The 15493-nt window shown below is 62.8% G+C and overlaps 2 protein-coding genes across 5 annotated transcripts; one reads left to right on the plus strand and one right to left on the minus strand.

The window, feature by feature from the left end:
- Window positions 1–76: 76 nt before the first annotated feature.
- LOC104015717 (deoxyribodipyrimidine photo-lyase) lies at window positions 77–7391 on the minus strand. Of its 3 annotated transcripts, XM_087739520.1 has the most exons (11): window positions 7261–7283; window positions 4005–4075; window positions 3623–3905; window positions 3292–3437; window positions 2950–3132; window positions 2609–2767; window positions 2077–2275; window positions 1835–1987; window positions 1441–1562; window positions 1179–1338; window positions 77–1005 (listed from the first exon to the last, which is right to left on the minus strand). In XM_087739520.1, exons 3-11 carry the CDS (start codon window positions 3852–3854, stop codon window positions 851–853), a joined length of 1509 nt encoding a protein of 502 aa, XP_087595646.1. In that variant the 5' UTR covers window positions 3855–3905; window positions 4005–4075; window positions 7261–7283; the 3' UTR covers window positions 77–850. The 3 variants fall into 3 exon arrangements, with proteins under 3 accessions (XP_087595646.1, XP_087595644.1, XP_087595645.1); XM_087739518.1 differs by lacking the exon at window positions 4005–4075 and having other exon boundaries at window positions 7261–7391; XM_087739519.1 differs by lacking the exon at window positions 7261–7283 and having other exon boundaries at window positions 3623–3928; window positions 4005–4051.
- Window positions 4154–11868, plus strand: LOC148050824 (uncharacterized). Of its 2 annotated transcripts, XM_087739516.1 has the most exons (6): window positions 4155–4449; window positions 5629–6414; window positions 9280–9684; window positions 9872–9988; window positions 10284–10369; window positions 10610–11868. In XM_087739516.1, exons 1-6 carry the CDS (start codon window positions 4383–4385, stop codon window positions 10682–10684), a joined length of 1536 nt encoding a protein of 511 aa, XP_087595642.1. In that variant the 5' UTR covers window positions 4155–4382; the 3' UTR covers window positions 10685–11868. The 2 variants fall into 2 exon arrangements, with proteins under 2 accessions (XP_087595643.1, XP_087595642.1); XM_087739517.1 differs by lacking the exon at window positions 9872–9988 and having other exon boundaries at window positions 4154–4449.
- Window positions 11869–15493: the final 3625 nt, after the last annotated feature.

Genomic DNA, 15493 nt, shown 5'->3' on the forward strand with positions numbered 1-15493 from the left:
TTCCCCCACCCCCTCGGGCTCAGTGCTGCAGTGCCTGTTGGTCCCTGGGGCAGGGAGGGAGCGGGATGCACTAGCTGTGGCAGGGCACAGTTTGTGCAACTGGTGATGCATCGCCATATGTCACTGGGAGGAGGTTATTGTCCCCACCCCTTGACTAATCCATCTGGTTTGCGGCCTCCCCCTGCAAACTGTGCACTGGACTCAGGGCAGGAGGTACAAGGCACTGAGTAAGGGGCTCTCTCTAATGCCTGTCCCCTTCCTCAGCCTGCCTTCACTGCTGGCAGAGGGGCCCAGGGCCCCTGGCTGCCCTGTCCCACACAGCCATTCCCTCCCCTCACAGCAGCATCGTGCATCGCACCACAGACACAAGATACAAACTGTAAACTTTAAAACAACTGTTGAAGGATGCATGTGCAAGCCCAGCACAGTGCTGGCTCCGCATGGAGCGAAGTAGGGCTTCTCTGCAGGCAGCATGGCATAAGGAGCCAGTTTCTGAGGGGCTTCTCCCCAGAAAAGCCCTGCTCAGCCTAAATCTTAGCTGTGGTTAGCAGCAGCAATAGCGACATGTCTTGCCCCTCAGCATGGTGGTTGGAGAAAAGGTTTCTGGCAGGCACAGGCACGCTGAGGATGGGCTCTCGCAGCTGCCAGCAAGCCCTGCACGGCCCTGCAGGGCTCCAGCAGCTCGCGCCTGGGGTGATGGCAGAGAAAAGACCTGCAAAACCCTGGGACTTGCCCCTGTTACAGTGAGCCTAGGGCAATCTCTGGTCAGGGTGCGAGCTGGCACCTTGGCAAAGGCACATCTGCACCCAGCACAGAGGGAGACGAGCAGTCTCAAGGCACGCCATGCCCATCACTGGGAGACCGTGCAGGGGGAGTAGCGACGCTCGAACTGGTCCACGTCAAACTTGCGCTTGCAGCCAGCGTAGTTCATGTAACGGATCTTCCCGAAGATGGCCCGCTCTGCCCAGCCCTGGTCATGTATGCCGCAGATGGACCAGAGGCAGCCTGCCGGGCATGGGGATGGAGCATTAGCGCTCTGCCTTGCATCCAGAGAGCAGATGGGATGTGGGTGCAAAGCAGGACAAGCTGGAGCACGGGTTGTTCACCCCCCCACACCCCCAGCTTTGGCCATCAGAGATAAGACCCCCCCCGCCCCATGCCCCCATCCTGTAGCTTGCCTACGTATCCATTGGGGTCCCTCCCATCCAGCTCGTAGCGGTCGTTGAGGTAGATGGCAAACCGCAGGGCCTCCTCGGGGGAGTGGGTCCACTCCAGGATCTTCTTGGCCCAGTACATCCGCAGGAAGCCATGCATCTTGCCTTCCTGGACCATTTGGAGCTGGGGGGAAAGGGACAGCCGCAGGGGTCGGTCCGTGCCAGCTCCTGTCTGCCCCTTGGGCAAAGGCTCAGCGTTTTGAGAGGGGGAGACACGGAGCACTACCTGGGCAGCGTTCCAGAGCGGGTCATGCGTGGTCCCCTGCTCCAGCTCCTGCAGCTTGTAGAGGAAAGGCCTCTTGTCTTTGGCGTGGAGCTTCAGGGTGGTTTGCGCCCAGTCATAGGCACCTGCGAGGAAGAGGAGCAATGCTGAGCAACCTGCTCCTGCAGGGCCCCGAGGAAGGGATGGGGAATTGGGCTACTGAGGGCACCGTGCCCTGGAGGCACCATCCTTGAAGAAGGCATCCGCCAGCTCCTGTCCTACCTCCAGAAGGTACCAAATGATAGCATATTAGTGCCCCCACAGCCCCTCTCCTAGCAGAAATGGGATTGCCAGGTTGCGGTGATCAGTTGGGCACCAGCCCAGCCCCCAGCGTTGCCCACCGAACCCGGGATGCTACCTTGCACGCTGTCGTAGTTCTCATTGTAGTAGCAAAAGTTTTCAGCCAGCTCCCGCCGCACCACGGCCTCCTCCACGAATGCGTCCACCGACTCCTTGTACTTGCCCCGGTGCTTCTGCACCTCCAGGATGGCTCGTTGGGTGGAAACCTGGCCTGGGGACATGGGGAGGGAGCAAGTCAGGCTGCCGGTCCAAGCTACCATGCCTGGTCCTGCTGCAGAGTGGGAAGCCTGGGATGCTCACCAAAGTGGAACCATGGGGACAGGTTGCTGAGCGCCGCCTTGTTGGGGTCGTTCCGGTGGGATCCGAAGGATTTCAGCCGCTCCGCGATGAAGGACTGCAACACAGCCAGCCCTGCAGCCGTGCCGGGGGTCGCCCACTCCACCTCCTTCACGGTGCGGTCCACCTGCAAGCTGGAGTAACAGGCCTCCCAAGCGATGGGCTGGGTGGCGACCAAGCAGCGTGAGTGCATTTGCAGATGCTCTTCAGCCAGGGCTGCCTTGAGTGTTATGTCCCCTGCACGTCCCCAACCAGCAAGTCCCCAACTCATGCCAGCCTTCTCTTAAACCAGCCCTGCACGGCAGAGATGTGGGGATTGAAGGAATGAGGTGGGAACCTCCCTTCCCCAGGGTATCCCCACCTCCACGCCACCTGTGCGTGACCTCAGGCAAGTCACTGTCCCCATCCCCTGCCATCCCCTCCCAGGATCACGAAGCAGCTGTGAAACTCTCTGGGACTGGCCACGAGTGGGGGTGAAGGTGTTTTGTGCCGGTACCTCTGCCTGGCAGGAGGGGGGATATGGGTGATGAACGACAGGAGGGAACTCGGTGAGGAACTCAGGGAGCTGAGCGTGGATCTTGCCCCGGATGGTCCTGGCGCTGTACTCCTGCTTGGGGGAGGCGACCCAGCAGGGCACGATGTTGTGGGCATCAACCTGGGAAGCAAAGCCGTGGAGGAGGGTGTGAGCAGGAGAAGCAAACGGTCCCGATGACATGACACACACGGTCCCTGCTCAGGTCACTCCAGCACACCTCTGCAGGCACAAAACGCAGGAGACAAGTTTCTCCCACGTCTCACCAGGCAAGAGTTTTCCCCTCCCAGAGCACGGGCACCCACCTGCGCAAACGGCACATCCTCCGGCAACCGCTCCCTGACATCCTCCACCCACTGCCGGGGCAGGCGGAGGGGGCAGAAGTCTGTCACCAGCCCGCCCACGCCATGCTCCACAACGAACGCGGGCAGCATGTCCTTGGCGTAGCCCAGCAGCAAGTGGAAGGGGATGTTCAGCTCTGCACACTCCTGCAGCGAGGGGGAAAGGGCTGTGAGATGGATGGTTCATGCCTCTGCAGACCCCATCCCACCACCACCCGCTGAAGGGATGGATCTGCCTCCCCCTTCTCCCGGAGCCCTGTCCCTGCCCTGTCCCACCCAGCGTGGACACCCCCGCAGCGGCTGTACCTCGGCCACCTCCTGCAGGCCCCTCAGCATGAAGCCGTAATGGCGGATGGTGGCATCCAGGAATTTGGGCACCAGGCAGAAGCAGACGTGCAGAGGCAGCTCCTGTTTGAGGGCCAGGCGCTGGGCGTAGAGGAAAGCCCAGTTATCTGGGGAGAAAGCGCACGGAGCAGTGTCAGGGGGACGCTCTGCTGAGGGGTTGGAGATGGCGTTTTGCCAGAGGAATCCCCCCAGTCCCCCCCTGCAGGGGGGGGACCAGCTCCAAGGGCTACCGTGGGAAGCGACCAAGGCTTTTGCCACCCAGGGGAGCTCCGTTTCCCAGTCCTTTTCGCACCTTGCACCCGCTGATCCCGGGACATCCAGTAAAGGATACACCGAGCATCATCCTTGAGGTCGGAGCCTCGCGAGATGAGGCGAACACGCTTTTTGTTGTACTTGAACTCCCGCACGGATGGGGCCGTCCTCCGCCGGGCCTCCTCCACCGCCTCCTCTTCCTCCTTCCTCCTCCGAGACACGCGTGGCAGCTCCGTGGCCTCGGCTTTTCTCTTCCCTTGCCCTCGCCGCATCCTTAGGATTCCCCGGGCCGGCAACCGGAGCAGCGTGGTTACGTTTGGCCGCTGCGAAGGAAAATGGGACCGTACTGGGGTCCGGGGTCCCGGGTCCCCGGTCCCCGGTCCCCGGTCCCCGGTCCCCGGTCCCCGGTCCCCGGCCCCTACCTGGCAACCATGCGGCTCTCCGGGTGTTATACAAGCCAGGGGCGTGGTAAAGGGCGTGTCTATGGGCGTGGCTTTTGGGAAAGGGGCGTGACCCAACCATCTGGTACCGCCCACCCGCACACGGGGGCCGGTGCTGCGCCGATGTCCCCGGCGCGCCCGCGGGCGCGCCGGGGACATCGGCGCACCACCGGCCCCCGGGAGGGGGGGACATTACCCGCCGGTGCCTCCCCTCCCTGCCCCCAGGAACGAGGAAGCAGGTCCGGCCACTTTCAGCCATCACTCGGCGTCTAGTTTCCCACTGGCACCATCCCCTCGCCCTGAGTCCCCCGGGTGCAGGGACCTGTCCCCACGCGGGGAGTGGGGGTGCCGGCTCCGGATATGGCTGGGAAGAGAGGATGGCTGCCCCTGCTGCTGATGAGCCTCGCCATGTCGGACCTCACGCTGGGTATGGGCTGAGCGGGATGCGATGCTCTCTGTGGGGTGGGTGGCGAGCGGGGAGCATCGTTCCCCGGGGGGGTGGGTGCTTCGCCCGCAGCAGGCGCCTGTGGGGGTTGCAGGGGGCGAAACGCTGTGGGTGCTGTTTGCTATTTGCTAAAGGGGAAGCAGAGGTGGACTTACAGCTCCTCTTTTGTGCGAGGATGAGGCCCTTCAGCGCAGACACCCACCCGGGCACGGGCTGGGATCAGACCTTTGCCCTTCTCCACATTATTATTTAACCAGCTGCTGCCTGCAGCAGCTCAGGGAGGGAGCGGCTGTTAGGGGCTTTGGGAGTTTTTGGTGGTGTTGGCTGAAAGCAGCTGGCAGCTCGTGGCTTGGTTCCCCATCCCCATGTGAGCAGAGCCCCAGACTCACTGGGTTTGTGCTGGGATCACCGGGGAATCCATCCTGGCGTCTCAAAGCCGCCACCTCGCAGGCACCCCTTGACAGAGGCCCAGGCAGCCAGGCTGTTTAGTGTATCCTTTTGGAGAGGGTTATGGATGCCCGGGCTTCCCCAGGGACAGCAGGCTGCTCCAGCACTGGGTCCGTGCGGGCAGAGAGGACGGCCCTCCTGCATCCCTCAGCCCCCCCCCAGAGCTTTCGTGGGTCACTGCACATCTCTAACGACTCGCCCCTCAGCTGCAAGCTGGGATTTGTTCCTCTGTGCCCCCCCCATGGGGCTGGTTCCCCCGTTGCCATTATTTACACCCAGCGCTATCAGTTCCTGACTATCTGCAGCAGAGAGGTTTGTGTAAACTGTTGCTGCCGCAGTCCCAGCCCGTCTCACGGTCACCAGTTCCTGCGGGGCTCTTCCCGTCTGACTTCCTCCAGGGATGGGTGAAGGTGGTGGAACAGGTCTTAGCGCTGGTGCCTACGGGAGTTTCTGCCCCAAGACCGGCGATGCCCGTGGCTTGTTTCTGCTTTATCAGGCTGGGGGATTTACGTGGCCTGCCTTGCTGATGCCTATTCAGGGAATCTACGTGTTTGATCCATGCAGGACGGTGAATCCTCACTCCCAGTGCTCCACGGCTGATGTGTAGTTCAGGCACCTCGTGCTGGTGGTGGTGCTGCACCATCCCCAGCACAGCCATGGTCTCAGCCTTTTGCTGCCAGCCCTTGCGTGCCTCACTCTCCCACCTCTTTGCAGGGACCACTGTCACAAACACGACGGTCGCGTTGTCCCCGACTCTCCCTACCTCCGTGACACACACAGAGACCTCGGCACTGCTGACCACCACCAACTCCACCATCGCAGCCACCCTCCCTCCCTCCAGCCCTGAATCCTCCACCCCAGAGGTGCTGACGGATGCCTTTACAGCCAATGCTGCAACGCCTCAGGGGAGCAGCCCGGCAGCCTCCAGCACCCCCACACCCCAGACGAGTGGCAGCACAGCCCTCGGCACTCCCGGGTCACCTGTTGGCACCACGGTGCGGCCTGACCACACCCCAACAGGGCTGGGGCTCACCACCGGCACCCCAACAGGGCTGGAGCTCACCACCGGGACCCCAACTCCAACCCTCATGGCCACGACACCCAACTGTGCTGAGACGACCATCATCACGTCTGTGGGGACCGGCCCGGCCCTGGCTGCCAGCTCCTTTGGAGTGGAAATGAGCACGCTGCCTCCCCCCACCTCTACTCTTCTCTCCTCCGCCTGGGTGGGCACCACGCTGGGCACCAGCACCCGCCAAGGGCTGGCCGTGACCACATCGCCTGGCAGCGCATCCCCGGGGACCAGCAGCGCCTCTTCTGCCACCGCACCAGCACCGACGGCCGCTTCGGACGAGCCCTCGATGACCCCGTCGGACATCACAGCCACCCCCGTTACAGGGACGGGGGATGCTGGGAGCACCCCCGCCCCCAGCCAGCCAGACGGGACCACCCCTGGTACCTCCACCCAGACAGAACCTGAGACCCCCAGTGCCGCCACGGGTGAGTGCGGCCACGGTGCACCCGTGGGGCAGGGGCAGGGTGACAATTCCCCGCGGGATCTCCCGTCCTGCTCCCGCCAGGCGCCGGGCTACTTCGCCCCAGCCCCGGGTGGGTCCCAGGCTGCTCCAGGCCGGGCTGGCCGCCCCGTCACGCAGCGGGGACGGGGCGCTCCCTCTCACCCACCCCACGCCGCGGGGCGGGGACGGCGGCACCGGGCCCGGGCGCACGGCGACGCGGCGGGGGGCGGGGAAAGCGGGAGGGGCGTGGCCTGTGGGAGGGACGGGCGTGGCGTGGGTGGTTGGGAGGGGCGGGGCTTGGGGAGGGGGCACCCGCAGCCCCGCCCCGGCGGTGCCGCTGCGCGCCTGTAGCCGGCGGTGTGGCTGTACCCCGGCCGTGCGGCTGTACCCCGGCCCTGCCACGGCTCTGTGGCTGTGCCCCCAGCAGTGCGCCTGTACCCCGGCAGTGAGACTGTACCCCAGGCGTGCGACTGTACCCCGGCAGTCCTCCCCAGGCAGCCGCACCCTGGCAGTGCCCCTTCCTGGGCACCCGTGTCCCAGCAGTGTGGCTGTATCCTGGTGGCTCTCCCAGGAGCCTTTGCCCTGGGGCTGCAGCTGTACCCTGGTGACACCCCTTCCATGCACCTGAACCTGGCAGGGAGACTGTACCCTGCCCCATACCCCTGGCCATGCACGTCCCCGGTGTCCCTGTACCCCAGTAGAGCGACTGTATCCTGACAGTGTACCTGTACCTTGGCCTAATGCCTACAGCGTGAGAGCACCCCAGCAGGGTGCCTGTACCCCGGTGATGCCATCAGTGCATCTGTGCCCTGGCAGTGCCCCAGTGTACCTGTACAGCAGCAGAGCGGCTGTGCCCTGGCAGTCCTCCAGCGCGCCTGTCCGCCTGCGGAGCGCCTGTACCCTGGCCCGGTGCCTGCAGTCGCCTCCAACTGGTCTTGTCCCTGACCCTGAGAAGAAGGAAGCGGCTCCGGCTGTCAGCGGTGCGCTTCAGCGGTGACGTGCTGTGACATGGGGAAGTGATGCCTGTACAGACAGCCTGGGGACAAACCCTCAGCTGGGAGCACGCCCTTCCTGAGCGCTGCCTGTTCTCCCGGCCAGTTCCTTGCGCTCAGAGCAGGCTGTTGTCTCCCAGGGGCGTTGGTGCTGGGAATCACCACCAAACATCAACCCCGTGGCGGTGCGCAGGGACGGTCCCAGGCAGCCCGGCTGCTTCCCTGGGCTTTTTCCCATTGTCACCATCCCCTCAGCAGGCAGAGGACAGCACGGTCCCCAGCTGCAGGGACCTGGTCTGCTGCAGTGGTGGCTCTGCCAGCCTGCCCTGCCCGCTGCTCCTGGGTGCTCTGGGTCCAGCCGTGCAGCTAATCTCTGCTCACCATCGTGTCCATCCCTGGGAGTGTCCGTGTTGGGTGGAAACCTCCCCTTTGCTGCCAGCACCTGGGGAGTAAAAGGACCCACCTGGATGCTCCATCTCTGCTGGGCAAAGGAGACCCAGACACCCTAGTGCTGGGGCCGTGGGGAGCGCTCGGAGCAGTGCCTGCAGGGGGACATCAGTTCCCACCCACCCAGACATGGCTGGGCAGAGAAGGGTGCTGCCGCTGCCCCTGACCCTGCTGTTACTGAGCCTCGCCGGCCTCGCTGTGCTGCGCCTCACGCTGGGTAAGGGCTGAGCGGGATGCGATGCTCTCTGTGGGGTGGGTGGTGAGTGGGGAGCATCGTTCCCCGGGGGGGTGGGTGCTTCGCCCGCAGCAGGCGCCTGTGGGGGTTGCAGGGGGCGAAACGCTGTGGGTGCTGTTTGCTATTTGCTAAAGGGGAAGCAGAGGTGGACTTACAGCTCCTCTTTTGTGCGAGGATGAGGCCCTTCAGCGCAGACACCCACCCGGGCACGGGCTGGGATCAGACCTTTGCCCTTCTCCACATTATTATTTAACCAGCTGCTGCCTGCAGCAGCTCAGGGAGGGAGCGGCTGTTGGGGGCTTTGGGAGTTTTTGGTGGTGTTGGCTGAAAGCAGCTGGCGGCTCGTGGCTTGGTTCCCCATCCCCATGTGAGCAGAGCCCCAGACTCACTGGGTTTGTGCTGGGATCACCGGGGAATCCATCCTGGCGTCTCAAAGCCGCCACCTCGCAGGCACCCCTTGACAGAGGCCCAGGCAGCCAGGCTGTTTAGTGTATCCTTTTGGAGAGGGTTATGGATGCCCGGGCTTCCCCAGGGACAGCAGGCTGCTCCAGCACTGGGTCCGTGCGGGCAGAGAGGACGGCCCTCCTGCATCCCTCAGCCCCCCCCAGAGCTTTCGTGGGTCACTGCACATCTCTAACGACTCGCCCCTCAGCTGCAAGCTGGGATTTGTTCCTCTGTGCCCCCCCCATGGGGCTGGTTCCCCCGTTGCCATTATTTACACCCAGCGCTATCAGTTCCTGACTATCTGCAGCAGAGAGGTTTGTGTAAACTGTTGCTGCCGCGGTCCCAGCCCGTCTCACGGTCACCAGTTCCTGCGGGGCTCTTCCCGTCGGACGGGTTTGTCTGACTTCCTCCAGGGATGGGTGAAGGTGGTGGAACAGGTCTTAGCGCTGGTGCCTACGGGAGTTTCTGCCCCAAGACCGGTGATGCCCGTGGCTTGTTTCTGCTTTATCAGGCTGGGGGATTTACGTGGCCTGCCTTGCTGATGCCTATTCAGGGGATCTACGTGTTTGATCCATGCAGGACGGTGAATCCTCACTCCCAGTGCTCCACAGCTGATGTGTAGCTCTGGGTCCCTCATGCTGGTGGTGGTGCTGCACCATCCCCAGCACAGCCATGGTCTCAGCCTTTTGCTGCCAGCCCTTGCATGCCTGATTCTCCAACCTCTTTGCAGGGACCACCGACACAGATGTGACAGCAACCGTGTCCCCAACTCTCCCTACCTCCGTGACACCTATGGAGACCACAGCACTGCTTCCCACTGCCGACTCCACCACCGTAGACACCGTCCTTCCCTCCAGCCCTGAAATGGGAGCCTCCACCCTGGAGAGGTCCAGCGCATCCCTGGGGACTGGTAGCACCTCGCCTCCCAGTGCGCCTCCTCCTACCACGCCAGAACCAACAGACGCTTCGGATGAGCCCTTGACAACCCTGGCAGACACCACAGCCACCCCTGTTATCAGCACAGGGGTCCTCGAGAGCACCCCTGCTCCCAGCCAGCTGGCTGGGACCACGTCTGGCATCTCCACCCTGACCCCAGACACCCTGACAGTATCTGGGACCCCCAGTGCAGCCACGGGTGGGTGCAGCCGTGGGGCGCCTGAAAGGCAGGGGCATGGTCAGGGTGACAAATGCCCACGGGGATGCTGGGCACGTACTTGGGTGGCTTCATGTAGGTGGCTTCATTTAGGCTCTGTCTGTCCCCAGCTGTAGGAGCGTCCTGCACCTCTCTGCAGACAGCACTAACGTAACGTTGCTTTGCCCAGGCATGGAGCCCTCTTCCCCTGCCACCGACACAACCCAGACCCCAGAGGTTCCCCTCAGCACCCCTGCAGACCTGCCAACAACGCTGCCTGTCTGTCCCACCGCCACGTCCAACACCAGTAAGTGCAGTGCCCTATGGGCATTGCCACCCCCCAGCACCAGTGGCTTTGGGCTTCCTGGAGCCCCACTGCTTTTGCCGTGCTCTCAATACAGGGGCATTGATGCTCTGTGGGACGTATAGTTTGCTGTACAGGTGGAGGGTTGTTCTCCTGACAGTGTAGGGGGTCCATGACATGATTAACCTGGGAGGAGGTCCCGTGTCTGTGCCAGCGACCCTGGGGAGGGACCCCCAGATCCTTTGGCACAGCCCAAGGTTCAAGGGCAATAACAAGAGCCACATTTTTTTGTCCCTAGGTGCATCTCACCTCTTTCTGTCACTGCGGCTAACCATCCCCCCGAACGTGAGGAACACCACGGTGCAGGAGCTGCTGTTGTCCAAGGTGAGGTGTGCCGGGAAGGGGTGCCACTTTGTGTCTGCCAGCTACAGTCCAGCCAGCCGGGGAAGGGGTCAGGCAGGCAGCAGGAGGGGAACGGATGGGTCTCGCATTGAATGTCACCCGGAGCCCTTTCAGATGAAGGGGAGACTCTCCTTTGGTTGCCGTGGTCAGGCTCCTCCTAAGTGGGGAGCAGGGATAGGAGAACCCCTCTGGCACGGTTTGACGGCTGTCCTCTCCCCCCAGCTCCGCAGGGACCTGCAGACGGCGTTCCCATGTGCCGGTCTGGCGCTGGAGTGGCGAGGGATGAGGAGGACCTGACCGCTGCTCCTTGCCCACCTGGCACCCACGTGGACTGGCAAGCCTTCTGCTCCCAGCTCCTTACTCCATGGTGGTGCAGCCCTTTGGGGTAACCTGTACAGCTCCCCTTGAACCCGGGACCCCCCTGTCCTTCACTGCACACCCTCAGAGGACCCCCAGTGCCCCCCGTGGGCTGGAGTGCCCCTGCCCCTTCCCACAGCCTGTCTGTAGAGCCTGAGCCCTCCCAGCACCCTGCACCAGACCTGGCTCCCATAGTGGGACCCCCCCCTGGGGGGGGGCCTGGGAGGAGGGGACCCTGCAGGGCCTGGGCTTTTACAGCTGGGACTGAGCTGGCTCAGCCACAAAAGCCACCCTGGGGACTGGTGGATGACAGAAGGGAGACCTGGAGCCGCCGGTACCGCCATGCCCAGTGCACTCAGGGGCTCAGTGCTGGTGACTTCTGAGGTTTGCAACCTGGGAAGGCTGCAGTGCCCGAGGTCTTCAAGAGATGCTCCATGGCTGCTTCACATCCAGAGTGGGCCAGGATGGAGCTTGGGGTGGCTCTGGGAAGGAGGCAGGAGAGGAACCCCCACCCTCTCCAACCCGAGCCCTGTCCTGGGGCCAGCGGCACACCGGCTCTCCCCGGCTCACCTGTGGTAGCACTGACAGAGGAGCACGCCCATGCCAACAAAGGCCGGGTAGTAAAGGGAAATTCCACATTTTCTGTGACAAAGATGACGACTTCTTTTTTTCCAAGTTGCCTTCCCCAGTTTTAAGCTTCGCTGTCTAGCAGAGGTACCGGCGACGAAAACCAGCTGAGTCCCAAAGGCTTTGCAGTGGAGAGACAGGCTCAGGTCTGTCCCCTCCAGGCAGGGGCTGCTGCAGATGTTCCTGAGGACGGCTCTGCACCCCGACAGGCTGGGGGTCCCTGCTTTGGTGCTCTCTGTCCCATGAAACCCCACAGCTGCCGGTGCAGCTGTGTGCACCATGGGGCCATGGAAATCCCGTGGGCTGTCCTCCTTCCCTGTTTTTTTCCAGTCGCAAGCTAAGGAGACAGCCGCAGCGTCTGTCCCCCTGCAGCAAAGTCATTTATTAACTGATTAATTAGCCAGATAAAATCCAACTGAAGCAATTATTAGCCTAAGCAAGTCACCTCGTTGGGAGATTGAAAACTGAAATAATTAGCAAAATAGCTGTGTTGCTCATTGGGGGTTATTTTCGGCTGATCCCTGCTCCTCGCTGGCAACCCGCGCCGCACCGTCATTGGGAGGGCTGGGAGGGGGCACATGGGGCTGTGGGATGCCAAACCCGGGGATGGCTCCCAGGCTCCCTGGGTTGTCACTTGGCTGGGAAGGAGCCAGCAGCCAGAGAGGACAGGGAAAGGCACCCTGGGATCAGCCAGCTGCCTGCCAGCTCGCAGGGGCTGGAAGAGGCTGGGCTGGAGGCTGAGCCCAGGCAGCTCGTCAGGATGCTCCCATTTGGGATGCCCCTTGCATCCCAGGCTTGCCCCTTTGCTCTCTAAGATGCTGCCTGGCTTTTGGGGGCTTGTTGGAGCTGTCGGCACCAAGAGAGGTCCCTTAGCTCCCGGGCAGGGAGCCGGGCTGCAGGGCAAAGCCTGCTGGAAGGGGTCCCCACGCCGGACGCCTGGTGGGGCGCTGGGAAAGAAATCCTCGTGCTCTGCCTACGCTGTGGAGCCGGGCCAAAAGTCCTCCCACGCCGTGTCCCACCGGGCTGCTTTCTCCGGCTGTTGAATCCATAACTTCAGACCCCAGGACATGGCTGGAGGCCAAGGCCGGGTAATGGAGCCAAACTGCGTCACAAAGGGAGGAAAAGGTCCTGAAGCGCTGGGATGAAAAGGTGACCGGGGCACTTGCTGTCCCCCACCAGCACAGCTGCCTTCCACTGTTGTCGTGGTCGGGGGACAATGAGGGGAGGAAGTGCTCCGGTCCCACTGAGCCCCTCTGCCCCCCAGCCTGGGAGGGAGAAGAGGGGCACGGTGGGGGGACGTAGGTCCCGTGGGGATGGTGGGCACTGCCTGGGCGTTGGGGACACACAGCTCTGACAAGCTCTTGACACTGCCCATGCTTGCCATGCCTGCCATGCCTGCCACCCTTGAGGATGCTGGCTGCCACCTTCACCCCACTGCTGCTTGCCTGCCACGGACCCCTGACCAGAGGGGCCTTGGGAGGTCGCATCCAGGTCCTGCTGTTTTCCCAGCCTCTTCGCTGTAACCCACTCCCATCTATCAGCATTGTCCAAAGGAGCAGACCCTGCGCCCAGCAGGACTGTCATCTTTGGAGGGCCCAGCAGCATCACGGGGCACATGTCTTGAGTCCCTTGTGACTCAGGTGTCCCCTCCAGCGTCCCCCTCCCCTTCACCCCCGCCGGTGGCTATAGCCAGGCTCCCGCTGTCCGGCAAGAGGGTGTTGCAACCTGTGCAGCTTGCCAAGTCATCCAGAACCTGCAGGGTTGATGGATAACTCGGTTCCCCCACCACCACCCCTGAGCCCTCTCCAAATGCCCTTGCCAGGAGGCCAGAGCAGTGCCAGTAGGCGATGCGGGGATCTCCGCAGGGCTGGAACAATCAGACCATTAATTCCAGGAAGGCTGATAAGGCACCGTGCTGGGCCATGCCGTGCCATGCTGGATGGTGCAGAGCCCTCAGGTGCTGGGATTCACAGCATTCACCCATGGCTGCAGGCTCCTGAGGGGCTCCAGTGCCCATACGATGCTTTGGGTATCGTATTGCCCAAGGACGATAACTGCAGAATATGGTTGCCCTTGCAGGAGCCGACGGCTTGCTGGGACCTTGGTTTCAGGTGTAGCAGAAGGATCAATGAAAAGTCCCTACGCAGGGTGGGAGCAGGGCACCATCCTCGAGACAAGGGATGACCCACAGTGGCTGCAGGCTTTCCTGGGAGGGTGTGCCAACACCAGAGCAGAGGGATGAGCTCCGTTTGTCACCCCTGTGACTCTGCTGGAGGAGCAGCAGGGAGACGGGGCTTTTTGGGGACAGCATGGGCAGGAGGCGCAGGCACGACAGTCTCCAGACAGTGCCAGTCCCAGCGCACCATGGGCAGGAGCTTGCAGGTGGGCTGAGGGTGAGGTGGGCTGGAAGTCCCTTGCTTCAGCTGAGTGATTTTCACCTATGCTGAGCAGCACATTTGCTACAACCCCTGTGGTTCCCATCACGTTTTGCACCTCAGACACCAACTGGAGCAACTTTCTCCAGCGTCAGCACATATTCCCGTTGGGGTGGCTTTCCAAAGTGATACAGCATCGTCAGCACAGGGAAAAATGACTCTCCCACAGCGGGTTTGCATCCCTCTAATCCTCCATCGACCCAGGTGTGGCGACCGCCCAGGTGGTCACTGGCTGTGCGGTCACCCCGTGATCTGCAGTGCTGGCTGCATGGACCCCGACGCACTGTCCTCCCCCCCGGCTTTGCCCCCGCGCTGGCATTTTTGGTGGGCAGGCGTTCGTTCCGGGCGAGCCGCGCTCTGCCCTGATTTACCATCTGTGCCCTGTTCCCGCTGCTGGGGGTAATGCGTGGGTTTACAGGACGGGGTTTTGTCAGCCGTGACTTGGCATCCCCTGGCATTTCCCCCATCGACGCTGCCCGGCCGGTGGGTCCAGGTGTCGCTCGGCATGCCCTGCTGCTGCCGCCAGCCCGATGGAGGCCAGCTCTGGCGGGACACTGTGTACTGCCTAACACCCCTAATAACACTTTGCAGGAGTTGCCTGGGGGCATTTCTGGTTAAGAAACATTTAATTGATTACAAAACCATGTAGTGGTGGGGGTTTGCATAATGCTGTTCATGGAGGAGCTGGCAGCAGTTTTCAGGGGCGGGGGGAGCGGGAATTGCTGCTCCAGGGGAAGGGGAGAAGGGGATACATAGGGGTGAAGTGACCCAGGGATCAGGGTGAAGTGACCCAGGGGATCCCTGTAGCAGCGGAGGGGGTGCAGGGCTGCACCTTTTCCTGCTCCAGGCTCTGGGGATGCTGGTCCTACCTTGCAGAGGAGCCTCCCTGGCCCGTTCACCCCCTCCCAGCACCCCGGCACTGCTGTGCCCATACTGAGGTGCAGGTTTAAAACCCCCCTGGGGCATGCCAGGGCTCTGGACAGGGCTCCCCAGTATTCCCAGTTGCAGCTGAGAGCTGAGGGGCTCAGCTGACACCCCAGGGCCTGCTTCCAGTCATACATCTGCCTGCTTTATAACCTGCCTCTGCTCCTGGGGAAAGCCTTGAGCCAAGTGGGGACAGCCTTGAGCCAAGTGGGGACTTGTGTCCTGCCTTGCCTGGGGCTGAGACATGGCTCAGCTGCTGATTTTACTGCCCGCGGTGTCCTCACAGGCATGCTGGCACTAGCTGGCATTGCCCCATCCCCACCACCTGCCACTCTGTGGCCCCCTCCCCTGCACGGGGAGCAGGTCCTGTGGGGTCCGTGGGGTGACTGCCATGGGGAGCGGGTCCCACGGGGACCACGAGGAGGCTGCTGTGGGTAGCAGGTCCTGTGAGGACTATGGGGTGGCTGCCATGCCTCTGTTGGCAGTGCCATGTGCTGCTTTGGGCTCGGCTTCGCCAGCTGGTGCTGATGGCCCAGGGAGCTGCACTGGGCTGTGCCCAGGTCCCTGGGGGAGACTAGGTCCCTGCAGGGTGGCCTTTGGGTAAACCCCAACCCATGCCCCAGCTGAACAGGGTGTCCAGCGCTTGGGAAGGGGGGGCTCCACAGGAAGGGAATGGTGACAGGGGCATTGGAGGGAAAGCACCAGGGGCGGGAGGGGGTGGTGGCTGCTACCTGCCATCCCTATAAATAGGAGGGAGCAGGAG

This window comes from Nipponia nippon, unplaced genomic scaffold, assembly GCF_047370975.1.
Source record: "Nipponia nippon isolate SJK-2023a ecotype South Korea unplaced genomic scaffold, ASM4737097v1 scaffold_7, whole genome shotgun sequence".
Taxonomy (NCBI): Eukaryota; Metazoa; Chordata; class Aves; order Pelecaniformes; family Threskiornithidae; genus Nipponia; species Nipponia nippon.